General features: G+C 45.3%; 1 protein-coding gene across 1 annotated transcript in view; it reads right to left on the bottom strand.

The window, feature by feature from the left end:
- Tmem132c (transmembrane protein 132C) overlaps nt 1-24,935 on the bottom strand; it is a 323,965-nt gene that overhangs the window by 187,534 nt on the left and 111,496 nt on the right. Inside the window, exon 2 of the mRNA NM_175432.3 lies at nt 17,817-18,702. Coding sequence (NP_780641.2) covers nt 17,817-18,702 — 886 coding nt within the window. The remainder of the gene's footprint in view (nt 1-17,816; nt 18,703-24,935) is intronic.

Below are 24,935 nucleotides of genomic sequence, written 5' to 3'. Positions count from 1 at the left end.
AGAAAAAGTTGTAGGTATGTTTTTCTTTTAATGTAATATTTTCTGTAACTTTATACAGGGGGGGGGGACCCACTTCCTTAGCAACAGCTCTGCTTCCTGTTTCTTAGAGACTGATCAAGGATAGAAGGTGGTACAGCCAAGCGAGTACCTGGACCTCAAAACTCTGGGTGAGGGTTTTCCAGAGGCAGGCCACTTCTAATTATTGCTAATTGTGGTCTCATTGCTCTGAAATGGGCCTACATAAGCTAAGCAGATGCTCTACCAGTGAGCCACACTTCCAGCCCCCAGTTCTTTGAATGGTGTTTAAAGTGGCTTTGATTGACCTTAAGGGAAAGAGGACCCCCACCCCACCCCGATAGCATGGATTTAAGGTCCTGCGATTCCCAAACATCTTCTCCTGGCCACTCCTATCTCTAACATAAAGTCCTAAGGCATTCTTGATTGTGACTGATGGTCATTTCCTAAGGGTGCCCCATGTAGATTTAACATTGGGGTCTACTTTGTGTGTGTTTTATGGGGAGTGGATAAAAGGAAAATTCTATCTATCTATCTATCTATCTATCTATCTATCTATCTATCTATCTATCTATCATCTATCTATCTATCTATCTATCTATCTATCTATCTATCGTGTGTGTGTGTGTGTGAGCACATGTCAACACACGCACTCACGCACGCACGCATGCACGCACGCACGCACGCAAAGGTATTTTCTGAGCTATGGAGCCATTTGCTAGGAAGCAGCAGACACCAAGATGCTTCACTCTCTGAACCCCATACACATATTCTCAGAAACAAGAAACTCCAACCCCTAAAAACAAGATGATCTCTAAGATACTTCAATAATATTAACTATACCATAATACAGAACCAAGCATGGTTCTGTACTTATAAATCCAGCACCTGTGAGGCTGAGGCCCGAGGATTGCTTAAGGCCAGCCTGGGTTACATAGCTCCAAAAAAGCTTGAGTAAAACCTTGTCTCAATCTCTCAATCTCTTTCTCTCCCTCCCTCCCTCCCTCCCTCCCTCCCTCCCTCCCTCCCTCCCTCCCTCCCTCCCTCCCTTCCTCTCTACCCCTCTCCCTACCTGTGAAATCTCAGTTTCCTGGGACGAGATGAGGTGGGAATTAAATGGCCAATGGTTGTAGCATCTCCTTGTGAATGGAGAGAGCTGGGCTGTCTACACAGTATGGCAGTAGAGCAAATGCAATGTTACAGGGTTAATTCCATGTGACCTCCTCCTCAGTATAGATACACTTGTTCCCAGAACCACAGGTCACATTTCTTAATGATCTCCTCCTCCTCCAGACAGACCCCCACCCTTGCCACAAGCCTTCCCTTTGGTTTATTTGGGGGGGGGCACTCATGGTGTTGAAAGGTCCAGACCCACTTTCCTTAGAGAAAAAAGCCCACTGAGAAGTTGTGTGAGGTTACGTTCAAGCGTGACAGTTTTTGAAAGAACACATTCTATTTAGTAGTTAGCAGAATTGTTAGCAGAATTCTAATTTTTGTTGTTAGCAAAACCCGACACAGCCTAGAACTCAACTGGAGGATGTCTCAACAGAGTAACTGTCTTTATTGGATTGGTTTGTGGGTGTGACCGTAGGAGGTTGTCTTGACTGTTAATTTATATGGAAGGGTCCAGTACACTGCGGGCGGCACTATCCTTAGGCAGCTGATACTGAGCCATATAAGAAAGCATGAGCATATGAGTGAGCCAGTGAGTAGCATCTTCCATGGATTCTGCCTCCAGATTCCTGCCCGAGTTCCTGTCTTGAGTTTACTCAATGATGGATTGTGACCATGAAGTATAAGCTAAACAAACCTTTCATCCCCGAGTTGCTTTTGCTCAGAGTGTATTATCAACTGCAAAGAAATAAAAAAAACAGAACAGAACAAACAGAACAGAAGCTAGGAGAAGGGAAAATAAACCAGAAATCAACAAGAATTCTACCTACGGAGGGAAGAGGTGAGTTGCAATGGGGCAAAGGTGACAGAGGACATTGAGACTTCAAGTTCTGTCTCCATATGAGTAGACTGAGGCTCGTGGGGGCTCAAACTTCCCTAAAACTAAAAGGCTGATCCAGGATGAATCCTGCTAGCCAGCCTCCACAGTGGTCCCATTAGGGTAGCATCAAGGAGAAGGCAAGATCACAGGTCCTATGAGTGGAGCCTCAAACACCAGTTGCTGGAAATAGTCCTAACATATTTACCTATTGCTTTTCATTTAAAGCCACCAGAGTATGCCACAAGAGAGAATGGGTTTCTCTGCCTGTGGGAGGTACCCACAGTGACACTGGGCATCTTGGTTGGTTTGCCTCTCCCTTTCCCTTCTGTGGGAGGATCCGCATCCCTGTTCCTAGAAGCATTCGTGTTATCCCAGCAGCAGCAGCCTACAGGCCAGGAAGCAACTAGCTTTCAGCAGAGATACCACCGTCTCTTTCTGAATCACCATCTGGCCAGATACAAGGCTAGAAGAGGAATGAGTGTGCCTAAACAGGCTGAGTATTATTCAAGGTGACACACAAGCTGGCTTGGGTGACATGGAAACTGGCTGCAGCAGCAGTGTGAGCAGCTAGTTTGAGGAGGGTGACCCTTGCAAGCCCCCTGCTTAAGCTGTTGGTGGAAGCTGAAGAGACATGCTCTTCAAGGGCAATGGGCACGGTTTGAGGCAGAGAAGACTTCTCAGGCAGACCACAGCATGTCTCCTCTATGCTGATCAGAATGACAGCGTTCCCCTTTTAGTTGCTTCTGAATCTGCTTGTCCTGCACAAGAGATGCTGGAAAGTGCAGAGGCTCAAGGCCCCTTTCATCCTGGCATCCATCTTCATCACTCCCTTTTCTGCCAGAGCAAGGGAATTCTGAAGCCATCTTGCTCCAGAGACAGAGACAAGCACTCATTTCCTTCCTTTCTGAGCTCCCAGAGGTCTCAAGTTTCCTCCCAGGGAGGAGGCTGCCTGACATGATCCTGATGACACTTCTTTCTGCCAAGTGTGATTTGATTCACTTTACTTCCAGTTTAGCAAAACCTTCATTTATTTAAATAAGAACAAGCCCAAATAGCTTGCCCAATGTAAACATTAAAGATGCTTCGGCTGGAGAAATGGCTCAGTGGTTAAGAATATTGGCCACTCTTGCAGAGGACCCAGATTTGGTTCCCAGAACCCTTGGTGGCTCATAGCCATCTATAACTCCAATTCCAGGGGATGTGAATGCCCTCTTCTGGCCTCGAAGGGCACTGCACACACCTAGTGCACAAACAGATATAGGAAAATACTCACACACATAAATAAATCTTTTTAATTAAAGATGCTAAGTAAACAGTTAAATTAACTTTTTTCTTTGAGCAAACAAAGAGCCATACCAGATAGGAAGTGTGTGGGGCCATCTACAGGGACAGGGAAGGCAGGGAAGCTTTCAGAAGATACAGCAGGGAGTGTAGCAAAGAACACATTTATTTGCTATAGATACGTAGTTTGTCCAATTTAGATACATAGTTTGTCTACGTAGAAAGTCTCCAGTCTTGAGAAGAATCACAATATGGTAACTACAGTGGGTAACAACAGCATACCCGTTGTGAGGTGAGCCATTAAAGCGTTAAATACCAACAGGAGGTTTGTTGTTGGGAGAGGGTGGGAAGAAATATTGTCCTAAATTCTTCAGCGACTTCAAACCATGAAGAGAGTGAGGAGGAGCCAGGCTGCTTTCCTCCCCCAGCACCTCTCATCCAACAGCTCTGCTGAGCCAAAACGTGACCTCCCACGGTCCCATTTATAACTCAGTCCTCATGGGTGACTCATCTTCCCCCTGTGCACTTCGGGATGACGTAATTGTCATCTGGACTCCATCTTGAAGTCGTTCATCTCAGAGACTCTGACACAGATCCACGGACTGCAAGATCAGCCACGTGACCAAGCCTTGTTCCAGGAAGTGTTCATTAACAGATAATAAAGGGACCTGAGAGTAAAGTGCAAGCCGATAGCAAGGACAGCTTCCATCTGAATGATCCAGATGATCACTTTTTTTTTTAAAGCAGAGATGTTAAGATGGACTCATTACAAAGTTCTAGTCTAACTAGATGAGGCCCCTTCTCTTTGGTAAACGGGAAAATTGGCCTCTATTTTCAACAGCTTGTGGCCACATTATACTCAGCCAACATGTGGGAAACAGAGTCCTTGCCTCGTCGAGAAGGGATGCTCTGTCCTTAACAGGCAGCCTTTAAAAGACACACAGGGCACAGTTTTGAGTCTCTGTGACAGGCATGGGCTCTGGGGTCTGAGAAGCAACTGTGTCTAACTCTCACCTTGGTGGTCATGAGCAGCTCTTTTGAGCTGTATTCATTCATTCATTCATTCATTCATTCTCAACAGAGAAGGAGACTGCCTTGTGCACTGTTATGTACCGAATACCCTCTCCCCAGCTTCCACCCACCAGCAACAACATCGAGAAGCATGCACATATATTATCAAGTATCTTTGTGGAAGTGGGGTGAAACTAATCCTTAGCTGATCTCAATGACAGCAAGGACAACTGTCTTCCCCAAGCATGCTGCTCTTGCCTTAGAGACGGGAGCTCACCAGTCAGATGCCCCCAGCTCAACTCAGCTCTCAATCAGAAAGAAGGCCCAGCATGCCTTTGTGGGACTTCCAAGAAAACGCATGTGTGATACACGTAAGAGTAACATAAAAATAGTTCATATTTATTAAAAGTGTAATAGGTGCCTAATGTAATAAACTTCTATTAGATTGAAGTCTCAAGATACCACTGGACATGGGTTCTGTGATGATCCACCTGCAGAAACCAAGGCTCAGAGGGGCTGTGGAACTGGTCATGGTCATACAGCTGGGAAACTGTGGTGCTGGCTTTGAACCTCAGGACCTATCTCTGAGCTTCTCTTCTCTTCTGTGAGGCTGCAGCCAGAGTGCACACCTACTGCTCGCCCCTGCCCCACTCACGAGACCCCCCTCCTCTTTAGCACCTCCTTTTCATTTCTTTCCCAGATGAAGCCATATGCACGCACCCTTAACATGCTTTGGTGAGATTTATTCACCTCTTCCAGCTTTAAGAATAGCTTGGTGGATAAACACACTTGCATTCACTGGCCACTGTAAATAGATTAGAGATGGCTGTGTGGCCCAAACAAAGTCAAAGCAACTCAATTACAGGCCATTTACTGGACTCATTATAAGAGAGACATCTACTTTAGACTCTACGAAGGGCAAGAGGCAGGAGACACTGGGGCTCCCCGAGCAGAAAATGAGAGAGGTAATGACAATCTATGCCAAAGGGATGTCATTCAAGCCCAGAGGCTTCTGGATGCAAATCCCCTCACCATTTCAGCTGTAACCAGGCTATGTGTGATGGACGCATGCCTCCTCTCTCAGTGGCCTCATTTTATCATCTGTAGGATTGTCTGTTGAAAGGACTGAGTTATTTTCCAAGTGCCATGGAAACACAACTGTTTAGGAGCCCACAAGGACCACCCAAGCCACAGTGTCCAAAACGACTTGGAGCTTTGACGCTTGGGACCCACAGGTTCCACCCTGGCTGCACTCAGCAAGACTAGTATAAAAGACCACACATTCTTTTGTCTGCAGCAAGTTCTATTTTCAAAGATCTCCTCTGGGAAACTCGAGAGAAGAGAAATCAGTTAACATATTGTTGTGTCACAGCAATGTGGTGGTGGCCGCAGGGATCTGAAGGAAGGTGAGGCATGGTCCCTGCCTTCTGCACATCACTGGTCCCTGCCTCCTGCACATCACTGTTGTGAATGTTTCTATCAGGGCAGGGGCATCCTGGCCTCACAGCTAGGTGTTCTCCAGGGAAAGAATTAAGGAAAGAAGCTCTTTCTATAAGACAGATATAGAGACCATGGAGGGAGAAGGCAAGAGAGACAAGGATCCCAGCTCTGGGGGAAGGGAGGTGGATGAGATCTGGAGAGCTGAGAGCTGCAGCCATCTTCCCTTGTCCCTGTCTGCTGTATACCTTTCTTCTGTTTACCTCCATGTCCCCAAAACTCAGGACCTGCCTTTCTAGGCAGAGTTCCCCATGCCTCTTGAGGTAGACTCCAACCCACCTGTCCAGAGGAGGCTCGGAGGCATACACTCAACTTCTCTAAGAACTCAGGAAGCACTGGCTGGAATGGCAGCCTGCATCAGCAAGAAACTCTGTAAATGCCCCTTTTCCCTCTGGCCAAGAGTTGGACTTGGCTAATAATTCCTGGGGGGACAAGACACATAGTTCACCTACTTAAAATTCAGGAGCCCTGGAGAATGATGTCAGACCAACAGAATAGCTGTGTACTAACACATGAACATTCCAAGAACATTGCCCAGGGCACGGTGACACACATTGGTCATTCCAGCACTGCCAAGGCTGAGGAAGAAGGATTTTAGACCAGTCCATGCTACATGGTGTGTTCAAGGCCAGCTTCAGCAGCACTATGGGTTTCAGCGTCAATGAATAGAATGCAGATTTGGGAAGATGCTTCAGCTGGGAACGTGTTGTGTACACAAGCATGAGGCTCTGAGTTCAAATGAAGTGCTCACATAAAATGCTGGGCATGGTGCTACATGACTGGATTCCTAGCACTGAGCAGGTAGAAATGGGTGGATTCCTGGAGCTCACTGGTGGGCCAGCCTTGCCTATGGTGTGAGTTGTGAGATAGTGAGAGACCCTGCCTCAATAAAAAAAAAATTCCAAGACAAAAATAAATAAAACCTACCAAAACCAAAAATAAAACAGGTGGATGGAACTCTCAAAAAGTGAAATCTGAGGTTGTCCTCTGTTTCCACACCCATGCACATACAGATGAGCCCCTCACACACAAGAACACACATACACTAGACATACAAACATACATACATACATACATATATACCTATGTATGCCACCCACTCACAATGCACACACAATGACACATTCATAATACAAACATCTACATATACCACTCCACAATACACATTACATACACACATGCATATATATGTATATATATGCACACTAACATACATACACCTATGTATATACATGCATATACACACAAAACACACATGCACACTAACACACACATATATGAGTCTATACATATACCACATATGCACTGTAATACACACATACCAATATGTAGATACATACAAAAATATGTGAATACAAACAACACACATGCATATCAACACAAATATATATACATATATATATATGTATATATGTATGTATGTATGTATGTATGTATGTATGTATATATATGCATGTATACACACACACACACACCATCACAACAAAGAAAGCAAATGCAGAAAAGGCCGAGAAGCCTCTCTGCTGAGATTACAACTTGGTTCTTCTAGCCCCTCTGCTCCCTGAACATAACCAGAAAGAGACCAGATGCCACAGGCCCACTCCTTATGGGTTAAACTGTGCACCAACACAGTCAAAGGCATAGTTTGGGGAACTTGAGAGCTAAGATGACTTTTAAGTGGGTTAAAGAATGTGGAACAAAGGCAGCGGGTGGTGGGTCAGGAGGGCCCTCTGGTTCCTCTCTGTTCCAAGCTGGAGTCAATTTGCTGTTCAAATGTTTCCCACACCAGCGAATAGCTCTGAAAGTCTGCGCCAAGGCTGGGCTGCCTGGCAACACAGATGTGTTTTGGAGGAGCTGGGGAGGGGACTGGGGCTGGAGCAGGAAACTACTTCTTTGCTTCTTTCCAAGCAGAAAAAAAAAAAATTGCTCCTTTTGTCTGTTCCAGGAGAATGCATTTAAAATGACAAGCCAAAGAAAATGAAAACAAGCCCTTGCCTTTGGAGGCATTTGACGGGGAGGAAAACAGACACTGGCGAAGAACATACGGGAAAACGCATCTCCAGTATTTTCTGAGTTTTCTTTTACTATACCGTCAATGCAAACTTGACTGTGTTTTAAGGTCTCCTCTGATAATGGGGTGCCTGAGAACAGTGCAGCCCTTCTGTGACCTCACAGCTTTATGGCCAGTTGGAAATGTAGAAACAGAAATTACCAGGGTGATCCAGGTATCTGGAAAATGCCTTTGAGGAGTTATGGGTTTTTTTCTTTTTTTTTCTTTTTTTTCTCTTTTCCTTCAAATCCTTCAACATGAAAGAGATCAGAAGAAAAAAAGATGACTCTGTGAAATTGAATTATAACAGCATCAGGCAGTCTGCACTCAGCAATTAAGAGGAGTGGATTTGAGGGAGCCGGGCTGGATAGAGGCGGAGAAGGGAGAGACCTACTTCAAACTCTGCCGCTTCCCCGTGGGGCATGTGGCTGGTACTGCCAAGGGGTGAGGCAGAGAACAGGGTTAGAGGTTTATCAGCATCTTTCCTGTGGTTGGGTCAACGCAACCCCATTCCTGAACACGCGCCCATATGCAACCTCCCAATGAGACCCATCTGGGAACAGAGTCTTTGAGGGTTGTTAGGGGTTAGTGAACCCTGCGCCCAATGACAGTGTCCTTTGAAAAGGAAGGAAAGGGGACCTGGGGCAGAAAAACCACAAAGCAGCGACAGGAGGCAATGTGTGATGGTCAGAAGCTGAAGTGAGTGATATGGCCGCAAGCTAAGGATGAGGGGCCACATAGAGTTACAAGAGGCAGTTAGGGACTTTTCTCTAGAGACTTTGGGGGCCCCTTGATTTCTGATTTTTGGCCTCCAACCCTGTGAGTGAAGGAAGCTTTGCTGCTTCTAGTCACAAAGTTTGGGGCCCGTTGTCATGACAGATGCAAGGAATGCATGCTTACTTTGTGTATGGGGTTCACATGCAGATGTGCACATGTATAGGTAGAGGCTAAATGTTGACATCAGGGTCTTCTTCCACCACCCTCCATCTTGTTTATTTTTGAGACCGTGTATCTCACTGAACCTGCAAGCTCATGTATTCAGCTCATGGATTCATGGATGGCTGATCAGTGATCCAGGGACCCTCTGACCTGCTTCCACCATGCCAAGATTATGGATATACTTCATCACACCACCCTACTTTTTTCCTGTGGGTTCTGGGATCCAAACTCAGCTCCCCTGCTTGTGTAGAAATTACTTTCACCACTGAGCCATCTCTGTAGTCCCTAATTATTACTTCATGGAGCCATGACTGGCTCTGGGGACACAAAAGGGGTCACCTGCAGGTATTGTGTCTGTGTGTGACAGCTGGAATGTAACTGTTACCTGTTGGGACGGTTGGTTTTAACTCTCAACTTGACACAACCTAGAGTCAACCTGGAAGGAGAATCTTCTCAAAGAAATGCTTTATTTTAAATTATGTTAATGTGTGTGTGTTTGCATGTATGTACATATGCACACATGGATGCAGGTCCCTGCACAGGCCAGAAAAGGGTGTCAGATCTTCTGAAGCTGGAGTCACAGACAGATGGGAGCTACCATGTAGGTGCTGGGAACCACACTTAAGACCTTTGCAAGGTAAACCACTGGGCACTCTCTCTAGCCCCATGGAAGATATTCTTAATGAAGAATTATCTAGATCAGACTCTCTTGTGGGCATGGCTGTAGGTGAATTGTCCAAATGACATAGGAAGACTTAGCCCATTGTGGGTGGCATCATTCCCTAGGCACAGTATCTTGAACAATATAAGAAAAGAGAAAGCCAGCTGAGAGCAAGTAACAGATTTGTTTATCCCCTATGCTCTTGACTGTGGATGTACTGTGACTAACTGTGCAAATTCCTGGCCCTGACTCCCCCAAAATGATAGACTGTAAACCTGGAACTATAAGCCAAATAAATCCTTTCTTTTTCTAACTTCTTTGTCAGGCTATTTTATCACAGTAACAGAAATGAAACCATAATACTTCCAATTTCTGGCTTGTCTTCAAAGCCACAAAGTCTGGCAGTAAACTTTCCATTTGTCACCAGTTGCTGGGGCTGTCAAGTGGCCAATCCCTTCGGAAGCAGCATTAGAACATCCAGGGCCTGTAGCGCTGTTCCTTTTAGCTCCACGGGTGTGATATATACCCTAAAGTTTGGCCACTGTAAGCAGGGGGGCTGTCAGATTTAGAACTATGTAATGTACTAGCAACCCTCATGACTGTCTAATTCAGGATCCTTTTACCAGCCCCAGAGGCTGACATCACTCCTTCTCATTATATGTCCTGGTTACTGATAACTGCCTCTTTCTGATTTGCTTGTTCAAGACCTTCCATACAAATGGAATTACAGACACTAGAGTCATTTGTACGTGGCTTCTCTCAGCATCTTATGTTCGATGTTCACCTACACAACCGCACATATGATTCATTATCTTCAAATTTACAGTTTTTATGGCTGTGAGCCATCAATCATCGCTAGGATTTGAACTGGGGTCCTTTGGATCCACAGTCACTGCTCTTAGCTGCTGAGCCACAGCTCTAGCACATGATTTAATTTCTTTTGAGGGGTTAACTCTTTTCCACTAAACAGGTCCCTAACATTTGCTGATCCACCCAGCAGCTGGTGGGTAGGGTTTTGTGACTTGGCTGTAATGATAATGTTTCTGTGTACACTTATGTCCTGTGTGCCACCGTGTAGGATCCTACCCTTAGAACACTGGTGGGGGCTGGTGACTCACCCTTTGCTCTGGCTGGTTCCAAAGAACTCTACTGGAATAGCCTTCCCTAGTCCTTGTAAAAAGAGGTGGGAGCCAGCCTCAGTGCCATTAGTCAGTTGAGCTCTTAAAAAGTAACTCCCCCCGCCTCCCCGCTTGGGAACTGGGACTCTTCCAGTCCTCTTGCATATGAAGTCACATGGTATATCTCCTCAACTGCTTTCCTGCATTCATCCTTTATATTTATTGACTGGAACATGCTAAGAGTATATCACAGTTGGGATTGGTTTTCTGTATTTATTGAAGCATGTTTAGATTATACTGAGGCCATGTTGACTTGGTCAGGGACTGGAGTCACTAATTGAGGTGACTGTGCTCCACTCACCAGTCACAGCCATCACAGCCATCAGTGTTCATATACAAGAGTCAGGGTTGAAAGGGAGATCGCCTCTGCACCTGCCTCAGGCTACTGCATTCCTCACCCATTTTACGGTCACAGCTCTGCAAGATGAGGCTATGAATGCCTGATATATATTTTTCCCACCCCTTTATATTTATATATTATATATAAATTATATGTGATATGATATCTAATAAAATTATATCATATATCATATAAAGTATATGATATTATATTATAAAGTATATAGCATATGTTATATAAAATATATAGTATATCATATTATATGTAAAATATATAGAATATATTCTATGTGTTTATTTTATATATTTAATTTATATTTATGATATATATTATATTCATTATATATATAGCATTATCTATTCATATCATTACTCATTATTTTATATTATTCACTATAATATTTTATAATATATTAATACAATATATAAAGTATATATTAATATATAAATAAATATACTAAACATATTTAAGTTATGTTATATAAATATGTATTATACACACATATATATGTGTATATATGTATGTGTGTATGTATGTACATATATATATATGTATATATATATATGTATGTATGTATATGTATATATTAAGCAGAGTTACCCTTTAGCAGGGTGACAATGTCCCCACTAGATACCAGAGAGCTCAGTACCAGGAATGGGTTGCCTCTTTTGGATATATTGGCCAATAAAGTTGATAGAAATTTCAAATATCATAGGTAATTGCCAACACTCCTGATTACCCTCTAGAACTCGACAATAAGACCCTATTGTGGAAGCCGTCACAGACTTGAGTCATGTGAGAACATGGAGAAATCAAGCAGGCGTTCCCCAGGAAGCTTCATTCCTCCCGGATAGCTTTCATAATGCTAGAATGTCTATGACTGGTAGACAAAGTAGCCATCAACTTTACCTAGCTGTGAACCATTCAAGGTACAATAATGACCAGCCTGGCAAGACATACTCACTAGTGCAATCGTGGTACATACATCAGGGGTGTAACCAACCACTTTCTGATCAGATTTAAGGTCCATACCTGGCATCATTACTGGGGTCAGGAATCTGTGTCTAAACAAGCCATAGGCCCTAAGAAGAACCTACTGCTAACACTCTGTTAAATGGACAGACTATTAAATCATCTCTTGATAATTTACCCATATACCCACATATTAATAGAGCTTTCAACTCTCATCAGAAAAGTTTCTCTCTGCAGTAGACAGTGATGAACAAAGACCCACAACAGGTCAGTGCTCAGAGAATGAGAGGCTGTGGGGGTGCTCAGACACAAATGGGACAAAGACATCACATCCTCTTCCTCCAAGGCTCAGGCTCACTGATGAAGAAGAGGCAGAAAGATTGTGAGAGCCAGAGGCAGTGGATGACTACAGAGAGATGGTTTTCAGGACACAGCAGGGCAGTTGCACATATGAACTCACAGTGGTTATGATAGCATATGCTAGACCTTTGCAAGCTCAGGCCAGACAAAATCCCAGCATGGAGGTGGAAGGTGGGTACCAAGTCCCACCTCTATCTGAGGAGCTACTGGTAACTGATAGGTGCTGGGAGAGGAAGAAAGAATTTGCTCTAAAAGTGTAGCCCTTTGTAGGCTGACAATGCTCTAGTGGAAGGACACATACATAGGAATCACACTGGAGTAAATGGGCTTTTAAAAAAGGACAATACAAAATTGGGTGAGTAGTATGGGCAGTTAAGAGCACTTGGTGCTCGTCCAGAGGGTTCAGAGGACATGGTGGTCCAAATTATCTGTAACTCCAATTCCAGGAGATCTGATGTCCTCCTCTGATCTGCATGGTCTCAAGGCATGAACCTGGTACACACATACACACACACACACACACACACACACACACACACACACACACACAGACACACACAGACACACACACACAAAGACAAAGTATTCATACACATCAGATAGTAAAATAAATAGATCTAAAATGTTCTTTTATAAAAAGTTTGAAATCCCAACACCTATGTAAAAAAGTTGGCATGGTTGGTAGTGACTGCAGTTCCAGTAGGGGGTGCTAGAACTCGGTGGATCCTGAGAGAAGACTGACCCTGTCTCAAGGAAGTAAGGTGGAGAGTGATGGAGAAAGATATACAAATATCCAGCTCTGGCCTCAGCAAACATGGTACAGTTGTATGTGCATGTAACCCAGACAAACATGTATCAATTAATCAGCCAATCAATCAATGACTTGGAGAATGCAAGCTTTTCTTTTGCTCAAGAGCAGGCTTTACATACCTGTTCTCAAGATGTTAATTGTGGGTCGGGGGCACAAGGATCCAACTTTCTCTTGTGGAGGGAGAGCTAGGTGATACTGAGCAGAGGGGATACCTTCCCACACTCAGCATCTCACATGCATACAGCTGTTTCCCTGCCGAAGCACAGAGCCTTCCTGCCTGCCCTGTAGCACTCAGTGCTCAACAAAATTCTTTGTGGGGTAAGCTATTTGAGAAAAGCTCCACCTTATTGGCTAAATGCTATGGTCTTCAAGGGTCTCTGGGATGCTCCCAGCTTAAGGTGTCTAGTGTCTGAGCAGGCGCTGTACCCAAATGCTCTGGTCACTTCCTAGTCCAGATGCTCAATGGCATATGATCAGCAGAGTGGGCAGAGCATGCAAGGCCCATCAATGATCTTCCTCCAAATCCAGGACCTGAGAAGAGAGTGCCCCACCCAGGCAAAGGTCTCATCTCATCTGTCCACTGGCTGCATTTCTTAAAGGAAACTGGACATTTCTTTCAAAATCTGCTCGTGGCAACTGGACTTCTTCCCCTTTGAAAACGCCCTCCGTCATGAATAAACTGGAAGGGGATAATGTACCTTACAACCAAATTTCCTGATCCAAATATTACATGCAACATGGTGAAAACTGTCCAATTGTGGCCTTGAAATTAAGGGATGGATTGAGTGACGAAGCTGGGCAAAGGTACATCACCGGGTGACTTCTGGGAGTATCGTAAAAAAGAAATGAGTTTTGTTTTTGAGATGGGCTCTCACTGTGTAGTCCTGGCAGGCCTGAACTTGCTATACAGATCAGGCTAGCCTTGAACTCACAGAGAACACCTGCCTCTACTTCTTGCACTCTGGGGTTAAAGGCATGTACTACCATGCCCAGATTTTTTTTTAAAGACACACAGAAGGTTGGAAGATAAGGAGATGGGAAGAGTTGAGACACTGAATAGGGGATCACAGAATGAAATACCATAGGATAAGCTGTCAGAATGGACATTTGGTCACCTCAAAGCTATAGCAGAAAATACCCAGATGTCTATATTATTTATAACCTCACTTTATGATATTCCTCTTTTCCATGGTTCACCTATTTGTGGCACGCATGTATGTGGATGCATCTTTCTGCGTGTGTGTGTGTGTGTGTGTGTGTGTGTGTGTGTGCAAATGTGTAGGTACATGGAGGCCCAAGGTGGATGCTGGGGACTATCCTCCATCTCTCTAACACCTTATTCATGGGAGCAGAGTTCCTCAATCAACCCAGAGGTCACAACAAGTTGCTGGTCTCCTAGCCAGTTCTGCTTTAGGCTCTCCTTGTTCTGTCTTCCAAGGCTGGAATCACAGGAGGGTTACCCTGGCAACCTGAGCTCCTGTCCTCCCACTCCTATGCCAAAGGTGTGACCCACTGAACCACAACTCTCTGTCCCCTTTCACCTTTTAATATTTATTTATCGATTTATTTTATGTGTATTTGCATATGTGAGTTTATATGCACCACACACATGCATGAGCTCACAGAAGCCTGGATCTAGACTTATAGGCATTTATGAGCCACTATATAGGTTCTGGGAACTGAACCTAGGTCCTCTGTAAAAGTAATAAGTGCTCTTAACTGCCCAGTTTTCTCCCTGATTCCCTTTCATTTTTATGGGATTTCCTTCCCATTTCAAACAGTGAAGTTGGGGTTTTGGAATGAGAATGGATAACTCCAAGATAGATTCTTGGACACTGTTTTTCCTCTTGGTCTATGGGTTCCAGAACTGAGACATGTGTGTCCATGCACATGTGTGCATGTATGCATGTGTGCATGTATGTATGTGTGTGTGCATGTATGCATGTATGTGCATGTGTACATGTGTGCTGGGTCTTCTGTACTAAGGATCTTTGTGTCAAGTTTAAAGCCAGGGGACACGAGATCTTTGCGAGTAAACAAGGCTTACCTCCTCGCATGAAGCCTGCCACGATTCATGATTAGAAAGCTGTGAGTGAGGAAATGTGGACACAAAGAGTCTCTAAGTATTTTCTCGTCTCCCGTGCTCCAAAAGCCCTGCTTTCTAGGAAGACAATTCTTCCTACCAAAACTGGGGTGAAATGGTGATCAATACAGCTTGGGGACAAACCCAGGAGCTGGAAAATCCATAGCACAATGCCCTTCTGCTGCTAACACAGAACTCAATGAACTTTTATAGTTTTTTTAAAAAAAAATCAGTCGGTAATATTCAATCTTTTTATGTGCCAGACACTGGTATGAAGGCCTCACAAATTCAGAATCATTACAGGCCCATGGAAGTAGGTAATATAATTGAATTTATCTTTAAGATAAGCAAAAATTGAGGCTGTGAAGGGAAGCCCTGCATGCCACTCAGGCTGTGTGTGGCAGGAACAGAGGTCCTCCTCTATTGGGATGAAAAACCCAGACATCCTCTGCAATAGCCAGGCCAGTGCATGTTTCCCACTACCAGACTGCCTGGGCCTTAGATCCGTGTTGTCTGGGGGATGGAGGGTGGCTAGAATCACCCTGAAGAGGGTAGAGGCTGCACTTTCTCAAGGGGAGAGCTGGTTCCCACCACTGGAAGACAACAAAGGTGTCTCTGATATGTCACAACTCCCTTGAAGTGCTTTAGCTGCCTTCTGTCCCCATGCCCCCAAGGCAGCACTGTGTGGATTCAATTTACAAGATCTAGAAGTCCCAGGCAAAACCATGAACTCAGATTTTAGCTCAGTAACTTTTCCTGATTAGCCGGAGGAGGGGCACAGGACAGAGGAGTGAAGCAGGACCTTCACTTTAAATCCCCCGCCATTTTGGTTCCATATCAACACTTGGAGGAAGCCATAGACACCGCTCCAGAGAGAACTCCCTAACCAGCCATCTCAGCCCTGTAAAAAACATGAGTCTTATAAAGACGTATCCTAAGTCCTTTAATGACACCCAAAGCAACAGAAAATCGGGACCTGCAGCAACAGCCCACTCACAATTGTAAGAAAGAGCTTAGGGCACAGGTCAGCCATAGAACATTCAGGACGAGACCCTGGGTTTGGGGTTTGACTCTTGGATGCCGCAAGCACAAGAAAGTAAGTATATTGATAAGACAGAGCTCTCAGCAAATCATTATTTGAACCCGGAGGAATAAGTAATACCTTAAGAATATATGGAAATCTTTGCCTTTCAATTCTTTATGTGACGCACATGCAACGCAAAAACCTTACCAATAATCATCCTTGGAGCCAGACTACAAGAATAGGATGTCACTGAAGTACGGGATAGCATGCTGGCATTCTGTTTTGAAAGCATTCCCTCCCTCCCCACCCAGAAGCAAATCATCTGACAACATAATAAATATTGTTTAAGACAAACAAACAAATAAACAAACAACTGAAATGTAGCTGCGGCAATTATAACGGAAGACTTTCTCACTCACAAATAAAATCCCTCTTTTTGAATCCCTCACTTTTCAGCGTTACTTGAAGACAAATCTCCCTCTTACGGAGCTCCTGAGGAAGTCTGTGGAAGTCTGAGGAAGCTAGGCCTTGCGGTGCCTCCCCTAGGCATTTGAGAAAGCAGGTGTACTGAGCTGAGCACCAAAGCCCTCACAGTGAGAAGCAGTCTGAGTGCAAGAGTGCTCTGCCAGACACCCAGTGATGGAGGCCAACTTCCCGAGATGAAGCCCATCTCCCCGTTTGCTACGATATGCAAATTATGCAAATGAGGTCAAAGAAAGGTTAGCCTCCCTGCTCAATCTGATGAAACCTTGGGGCCAAAGACCCAACCACAGCAGCACTGAACGGCTTCCGGCTTCCGCTTTACTCTCCCAAAGCCCTGGGCTCCCAGATGATAGAAGAGCACACATAAGTGATCTCAGTTTTGAGGGTTTTTGCATGGTTTTCGTGTCCCCTCCCCCCTCCCCTTCCCATGCTCCTCCCCCAGCAACAAGCAGAACGTTTCCATTTCTCTGTGGCCTTTAGCTCCTCAGCACTTCTGAAACACAAGTCATTTACCTCACCCCTGACTAGCGGTGGTGGGTCTCTCTATGACTGTTAGGGCACCCACAATTAGGTTGGGGCTCCAACCTCACCACAGTCCATCAACATTACAGACATGGAAAGTCAGTCTCTGCTATAGAAGAGCACATAACCTTTGGAGCAATAGAAAATGGAAAAGAGGAAGAACAATCACTGGGTGAGACATCTTAAAGCCAAAAACAAAACAAATCAAAAAACAAACAAAACAAAACAAAACAAAACAAAAAACCCCAAGCCTCTTAAAGTGGGTGGTCTCCCCAGTTCTGGGGAGCCTTTCTTTATCTGAGAAGTCTATAACATTTGCAAGTAAAGGCATTGATCTTGCTCGGTGGTTTTCCTGAATTTTAATTCTGTAGCTGATAGAGAGAAAGAGGCCACCTACTAACTCGCCTCTTCCCGTTCATCGCCCACAACAAACACAGCCTAAGCACAGCTTTCCAGCGCATCTTGGCTTGGAATCACTGGTTTCTGTATTAGGGGGCAGATCCCTTGGGAGGTAGCAATTACGCCGACCCTTAGGCGAGGAGTCAGATTGACCCTAGACATACTACATACAATCAGATACCAGCCTGGGTGCCTACCTTAGGATGAAATGGTCCACAGTAGAGTTATTGGCGATGGTGACAGATGCGGTGACTATGTCTCCCTGCTTGACGGGCTGGGAGGGCAGCCAGATGACCACATTGCCATCCAGGCGCAGTTCGCTGAGCTGGGTGCTGTCCTGGGCGCGGTAAAGGCTAATGGTGCCAATCTTCTGTAGGTGGGATGTCCTGCCCTCCTGTCCATCCTTTCCTGGACGAATAGCATTGTCCTTCCTGGTGTCACCTCCAGTGCAGTCACCACGCTCGTCCCCTGGCTGTACAGCATAATACAGTTCCACCGGACTCCCCTCTGGCCGCTCTGCTGGCCTCCTGCGCCCAGATACAACCGCTGGGGGACTGAACCAGCCAGGCAGCATCTCCAGCTGGGCCACGCACAGTCCCAGGGGCCCACCCAGACGACAGCTGCCTCGAACCTCCCGGCTGTCTCTGAACGCAAAGACCCGCAGGCAGGGCAGTTTCTCGTCCCTGTGGTCATCCCAGTCTCGGCCCACGATGTGGAAGAGCACCTGTACTTTGGGATGGCTCAGGTAGACTTTCTCTTGAAGGATGTAGGCCTTCAGCCTCCAGTCAAAGGGAAACTTACTGGTTGGGCCTAAAAAGTTGGGGTTCAACATCAAGTCCAGAGGGATGACCTTTTCTGCAGAGTAAGGCCCATAGCTGACGTTTAATACCGGGGGCTGCTGGGCCTTGTAGATGAAGAAAGACTCCACCCTGGACTGCAGGCTGGCATTCCGCAGCGGGTCGGGGTTGGCCTCCTTTAGGAAGAATGCAGTCTCGGCTCTGAGGACGTGGAAGCTCACGGGCAGGTACGGCGGCAATGAAGAGAATCTCTGTATATTATCCATGACCCCTCGGCTTTCGGTCACTAAGGAAGAGAGGGGAAGAAGTTTAAATCAGTAACAGGCAGCTATTATCCGGGCTGTTAGTTTGCACGCAGTGATTTAGGACAAAGAGCTACGAGTTCTAAAGTCCACGACGACCAAAGCTACGGAGTCCTTCGGGAAACTGCCAACTCTTCCCGGTGGTCCACTAATTGCAGAATTATTAGGTTTAATTATATAAAGTAGATTGAAGTGTGTAAAACTGGGAGTTGGTGGCTTAGTAAAGTGCTTGCCATGAAAACTTGAGGACTTGAGTTCAGATCTCCATAATCTAAAACAAAAGAGGCAGTGCATGGTGGCTTATGGGTGTGGTCCTAGCACTTGGGTGGGGGTGGGGCGGGAGCAGAGACAGAGGAACCCCTAAGCCTTCTTGGCCAACTAGTCCAGCCAAACCAGTAAGTTTAGGAGTAAGAAAATGGCATGTGGAATAGAATAAAATCCATAAATTATCCCTGAAACAGAAAGGTTTAGTTGGAAGTAAAGATGGCCCCTCAAATCCTGAGGCAAAAATATATAGACTTTAATAAATACTGATAGGGCAGTTGTGTTAAGAGACACTTGTTTTAAACAACAACAACAACAACAACAAAATTAAATTAAATTAAACTAGATCCAAATCTTACAAGCAAGATGAAACCTTAGGGCCGGAGAGGTGATACAGCTGGCTGAGTAATTGCTGCATAAGCCTGAAGCCCTGAGTTCGAGTCTCCAGGACTTATGTAAAAGCCCACATCAGGGAGGCAGAGCTGGGAGAACCCCGGGGTCAGTTTAGCTGCAATGATGAGTTCCAGGTGAGACCCTGTCTCAAAATAAGATGGAAGGCAATAGAGGAAGACACCCAATCCTACCTTTGACCTCCACTCACACTTAGTGAGGATAAACCCTCAGGCACATGCAAACATGAGAATACATCACACACAGAGACACACACATTTGTACTCACAAATCATAATATTAAACGTTGAATGGACCCATGACAAAGTAGAGGATGGTGTAAGGGAGAAGACAAAGAGAAAAGAGATGTTGGGAAACATAGGAGAGACAGAGACGGAGCTGAGGAGAGGAAGAAAGCCCACCTGAATTAGATGTGATGACACTGTAAAGTATGAGGCATCTGGATAGAAGGTGTTTGGAAACAGGGGCTAGAGAGATGGCTCAACAGCTAAGCGCTCTGGCTACTCTTTCAAAGGACCTGAATTCAATTCAGAGCCCCCGCATGGCAGCTTAAAACTGTCTAGATCAGTGGTACATGCCTTTAATCCCAGCACTTGGGAGGCAGAGGCAGGCAGATCTCTGAGTTCGAGGCCAGCCTGGTCTACAAAGTGAGTTCCAGGGCAGCCAGGGCTATACAGAGAAACCCTGTCTTGAAAAACAAACAAACAAACAACAACAACAAACAAACAAACAAAAAACTGTCTAGATCTCCAGTTCCAGGGGACTACAGTGCCCCCTCTGGCCTCCATCGGTACTACATGCAGACAGTACACCGCTGTGCATGCAAACACACACATAAAATATATTTAAAAGTGTGTGGAAATTCTTTCTACTATATTTGCAACCCTTCTATCCACAATGTCAACATCGGAAACCACATAAAAATATATTTAAAGGTGTGTGGAAATTTTTTTGTTACTATGTTGGTAGCTCTTGTAGCCACATGGTCAAATACCAAAATAAAAGAATGTGGAAATACTCAATGAAATAAAAAGAATGTGAGCAAGCCATTTAGGTTTTATAACCCTCATTTTCTATGTACAGATCTTGCCTGTTTGTTAGGACAAACAGCAACAAGAGAAGCCCTTCCCCCCACCCCACCCCACCCCACCCCGCCCCACCCCACCCCACCCCACCCCACCCCCGCCCCCATTATTTGAAAACCAGGAGCAGAAATACCTGTATTTATGTCTATGGACGTCAAGTCCTCTGGCCATGTTAACCACTTAAGCTTGATAAATTTAGTTACAAATCACTGAAGGTCATATAGTCACTGTTGTCTTCCTTTATTGCTAATGACAGAGTCTTCCTTATCAAAATGTGTAAGAGACTGAATAAGTCACTACCCTCTGGTTAGGAGGGAGTCCTTTAAGGGTCCCAGGAAACTTCTGGTCCTCTTCAAGATTCAACTCATGTGGTGGCCAGCACTCATTGGTCCTTGGAAGCCCACTTTCTGTCCCTTAGTTTATTCAGATCTGACAATGCTCGCTTGGCCCCAACCGAAAACTAATTTTACTCAATCTATGTATCTTGCTGTCTAATCCCTGAGTTCAAAACCTTAGCACCCATCTAAGAGCCCCCGCTGGGGAGGCATAGCTGGGAGGATCCCAGGGGCTCTCTGGCCAGCCAGTTTAGCTGTCATGATGAGCTCCAAGTTCAGTGAGAGGCATTGTCAAGAGGAAAGGCAATAGAGGGAGACACCTGGGGCCAACCTTTGAGGACCACACGCTCCTGCATTACTAGGTATGAACCCTCACACACATGTGCACACATGTGAATACATCACACATGTGCATACTGAAATGCTACCTTAAGAAGCTAAGAGTCGGACTGGAGAGATGGCTCAGCGAGTTAAGAGCACCAATTGCTCTTCCAGAGGTCCTGGATCGAATTCCTAGCAACCACACAGTGGCTCACAACCATCTGTAATGGGATCTGATGCCCTCTTCTGGTGTGTCTGAAGAGAGCAATGGTGTACTCATATACATAAAACAAATAAATAAATAAATAAATCTTAAAAAAAAAAAAAAAGAAAAAAGAAGAAGAAGCTGAGAGTCTCTGGGTCCCCAGCTTTCCTCTCAGCACAGTAAGTATGGAGATAGAGGAGGTTTATCCGCAACTGGGACAGAATAAAAGATGGTGGCCATCTGGGTACTGGGACTCAGCCCCTGCAGCCTGAGGGAGTTGCCTGCTGGACCCTCGGGATGCACTTATTGTTTGCAGCCCCAGATTTAGAGTCATGAAACAGTTAAGTCCATGCCTATTGAGGCTGCTAGAATTCCACATTAAGTCAGAAATGGGTGATACATATGCCTCCCTCTATCTGTCCCAGATGACTTCTCAGCCACCCAGCAGGCTGAGAGCCACTTGCTTGTCCAAGATGAGAATCCCCAGGAGAACTTGGACTTTAAATGTTCAGGACTCTGGCTGCATAAAGGGCTCAAGATCACAAATGCCCAACTGCTACCTTGGCAGCCTCAAATCAGCCAACCTCCTGTCTGGTCTTTGTAAATCCCAAGAAACCCAAACTATCTTCCATTCATGACAGAGAAGCTGGGAGACTTTTCTCTCCCTCCTTTTTTTGCCCCCAACCTTCCTCCCTGTGTCTTCTTCCAAGTGCAGCCTGCATCCACCCTGAGCATATGGGACACCCTGCTTGCTCTCCTCTGGAAGCATCCCTAATCCCTTCCCGGCAGGGACACTGGCAAGCAGATCAAAGCTGCCTTTGGTTCTGCGTCCAGATGAACTTGGGTTGTCAAGATGTCTCTTCAAAGAAATAACACTCTGTTTCTAGCCCAGAGGCCCTGCGCCGGGGTCACCAGTGACAAGGGCACCTTCATTCCTTTCTCATTAGGGACGGCAGAACATCTCCAGTTTAACCCACTCAGTCCCGGTCGAGCTTCAGACACACTCGGAAGCTTTGCCAAGGTACAACATTCCAGGAAGAGTCCTTGGAAGTGTCAGAGCTGAGTGTTTAAGAAACTCACTGTACTTCTCAAAATACCGAAAGGCCAATTGCCACATCTAGCGATGTTTAATCTTAAAGTGTTGAGTCCGGCCCAAAGGGCTCTTGAGAACTTGAAGTAGAAAGATTTAGAGACAGTTTAATTTGGGGGAGACAGGGAGAGAAAGATTTGCAGACAAAGCTGAGCACGGGATTGCAGGGTCCACCTGCCGCAGGGCACCCTGGGAACATGATGCTTTGTTGACAAATTTCACCATCATTCTTCACTCTACCTGCACAGGAGAGGTCACCTTTCTCTCTGTCTCTCTGTCTCTCTCTGTCTCTCTGTCTCTGTCTCTCTGTCTCTCTCTGTCTCTCCCTCTCTGTCTCTCTCTCTCTGTCTGTCTCTCTCTCTGTCTGTCTGTCTCTCTCTGTCTCTGTCTCTGTCTCTGTCTCTCTCTCTCTCTCCATGTGTGTGCAGATATGAGTATATGGGAGTTTATGTGTAGATCAGAGAACCATTTCAGGTGCCATGTCTAAGGCACTAGCCATCATTTTGGAGACATGGGAACAGGACAGAGTCTCTTACTGGCCTGGGCCCTCCCAACTAATCCCAAGGATTTTTTTCCCCTTGCCTCCTCGAAGCTAAAATTACAAGCATCTACCACCATGCCCAGAATTTTAAATGTGGATTCTGGGGATCAATCTCAGGTCCCCATATTTGCAAGGCAAGGACTTTATTGATTGAGGCATCTCCCCTGTTCCAAGAGAGAATAATTGTTTCTGATTTCTTTAAAATGTTTTGTTTAAAAACAAGTCTACAAATGGCCTTTTGGCTTTCGAACAAATGTAGAGTTTAGTCCCCGAAAGATGAAGGTGGGGTGAACTTCCAACGCAAATCTTCCTATCTGGAGCCTCTTTGTCTTTTGGGGTCACTCTGTATCCTCAACATGCAATATAGGGCACTAGCTCTGGTCTCCATGTTGAACCTCGTTCTGATCCCTTCTGGTCTGTGAGATTGAAGCCGAGTCAAAGATATGGTTTGGGAGCTTTGGGTAAAAGCTAAGCGCAAGGAGTTTGGGTATGCAGATATCCACATTTGATCCACTCACGAGCCATGTGCTAGTGGGCACATGGTTACTTTCTGTAAGCTTCTAGCTGTCAAGATGGCTCAGCTAATAAATGCACCTGCCACCAAGCCTGATGCCATGCGTTCTGTCCCCAGGACGCACATGGCAGAAGGACATCTCCAACTCCAAAAAAGCTGTCCTCTCACTTCAGAAATACAAAACAAACCAAAGGAAAGAAAACCCTTATAAGCTTCAGTCGCAAGTATGACAGAGTGTCAAGGCTAAGTTACCACTGTCTTTTCGGCTTTTGACGCACACAATGAGACAAGCCTGGGCTGAGTACTGGAGCCTGAGGGAATGTGCAAGAGAGCTGGGTTATCCCACTGATGACACAAGTCAGTGGTGACGAAGCCATCAAACGAGGCAGCTCAGTCTCAGTAGCCTAGCTCAGGCTAGCCCAAAGCTGATCACAGCCTCCAAATTGGGGGGCACAAAGCTACACCAGATGCCAAAGGCAGTAACCACAGAGAGTTAACTGCATTCCTGGTGGGATTTTAAAAGCTTTGGGTTGGAATTTCATTCCTTAAGATCTTAACAAATATCCTATGAGAACATCTACATATAGATGAAGAAATGGGGGAAGGGGGATAGAAAAAAATGTGACTTTTCCCCCATGAAATCTTGACTGTACGGATGCTGTTAAAATCCACATCAGTTGTCTGGAGTCGGAGGCGCACCCTCCCCACCTTCCCACCTCCCGCACCTCCCCATTCCCCCCCCCCATCCTTCACCCAGCTATGTGAGTTGAGAAAGTACGGTAATGTGCGTTAAGAGAATTCTTTCAGCAAGGGCTGGAGAGATGGCTCAGCAGCTAAGAGTACTGCTCTTCCAGAGGTCCTGAGTTCAATTCCTAGCAACCACATTGTGGCTCACAACCGTCTGTAATGGGGCCTGATGCCCTCTTCTGGTGTGTGTGAAGAGAGCAATGGTGTACTTGTATACATGAAATAAATAAATAAATAAATAAATAAATAAATAAATAAATAAATCTTCAAAAAGAATGCATTTACCAAGAGCCTGGCTCCTGATGAGTGTCCAATAGGGTCACGTTTTATTAACTATTACTTTAAGGGTGTCTGCGCAGGTGCATGGGCACACGTGGACACACCCAGTTTTTTTCCCACTGGACTCTGGGGTTCAAACCCAGTTTCTCAAACTTGCATGTCAAGCACTTTACTGATGGAACCCTCTCAACCAGACACACATGCATGACAGAATCCAGATATATATGCATGCACTTTCAAGAGGTTAATAGTTCATAGTTTTTCGGATTGAGATAAATAATGCGCTAATACCAACGGACTGTTTTTTTTTTTAATGGTTCTTCTAACACTGAAAAAAAAAAAAAAACAAAACCCACCCAAGATCACATGACCCAAATAGTATTTGTCCAGTATACTTTCTCATGAGAGAATTGCTCAAAGAGGGG

Source organism: Mus musculus, chromosome 5 (genome assembly GCF_000001635.26).
Source record: "Mus musculus strain C57BL/6J chromosome 5, GRCm38.p6 C57BL/6J".
Classification (NCBI taxonomy): domain Eukaryota; kingdom Metazoa; phylum Chordata; class Mammalia; order Rodentia; family Muridae; genus Mus; species Mus musculus.
This window is presented reverse-complemented; position numbering and strand designations above follow the sequence as displayed.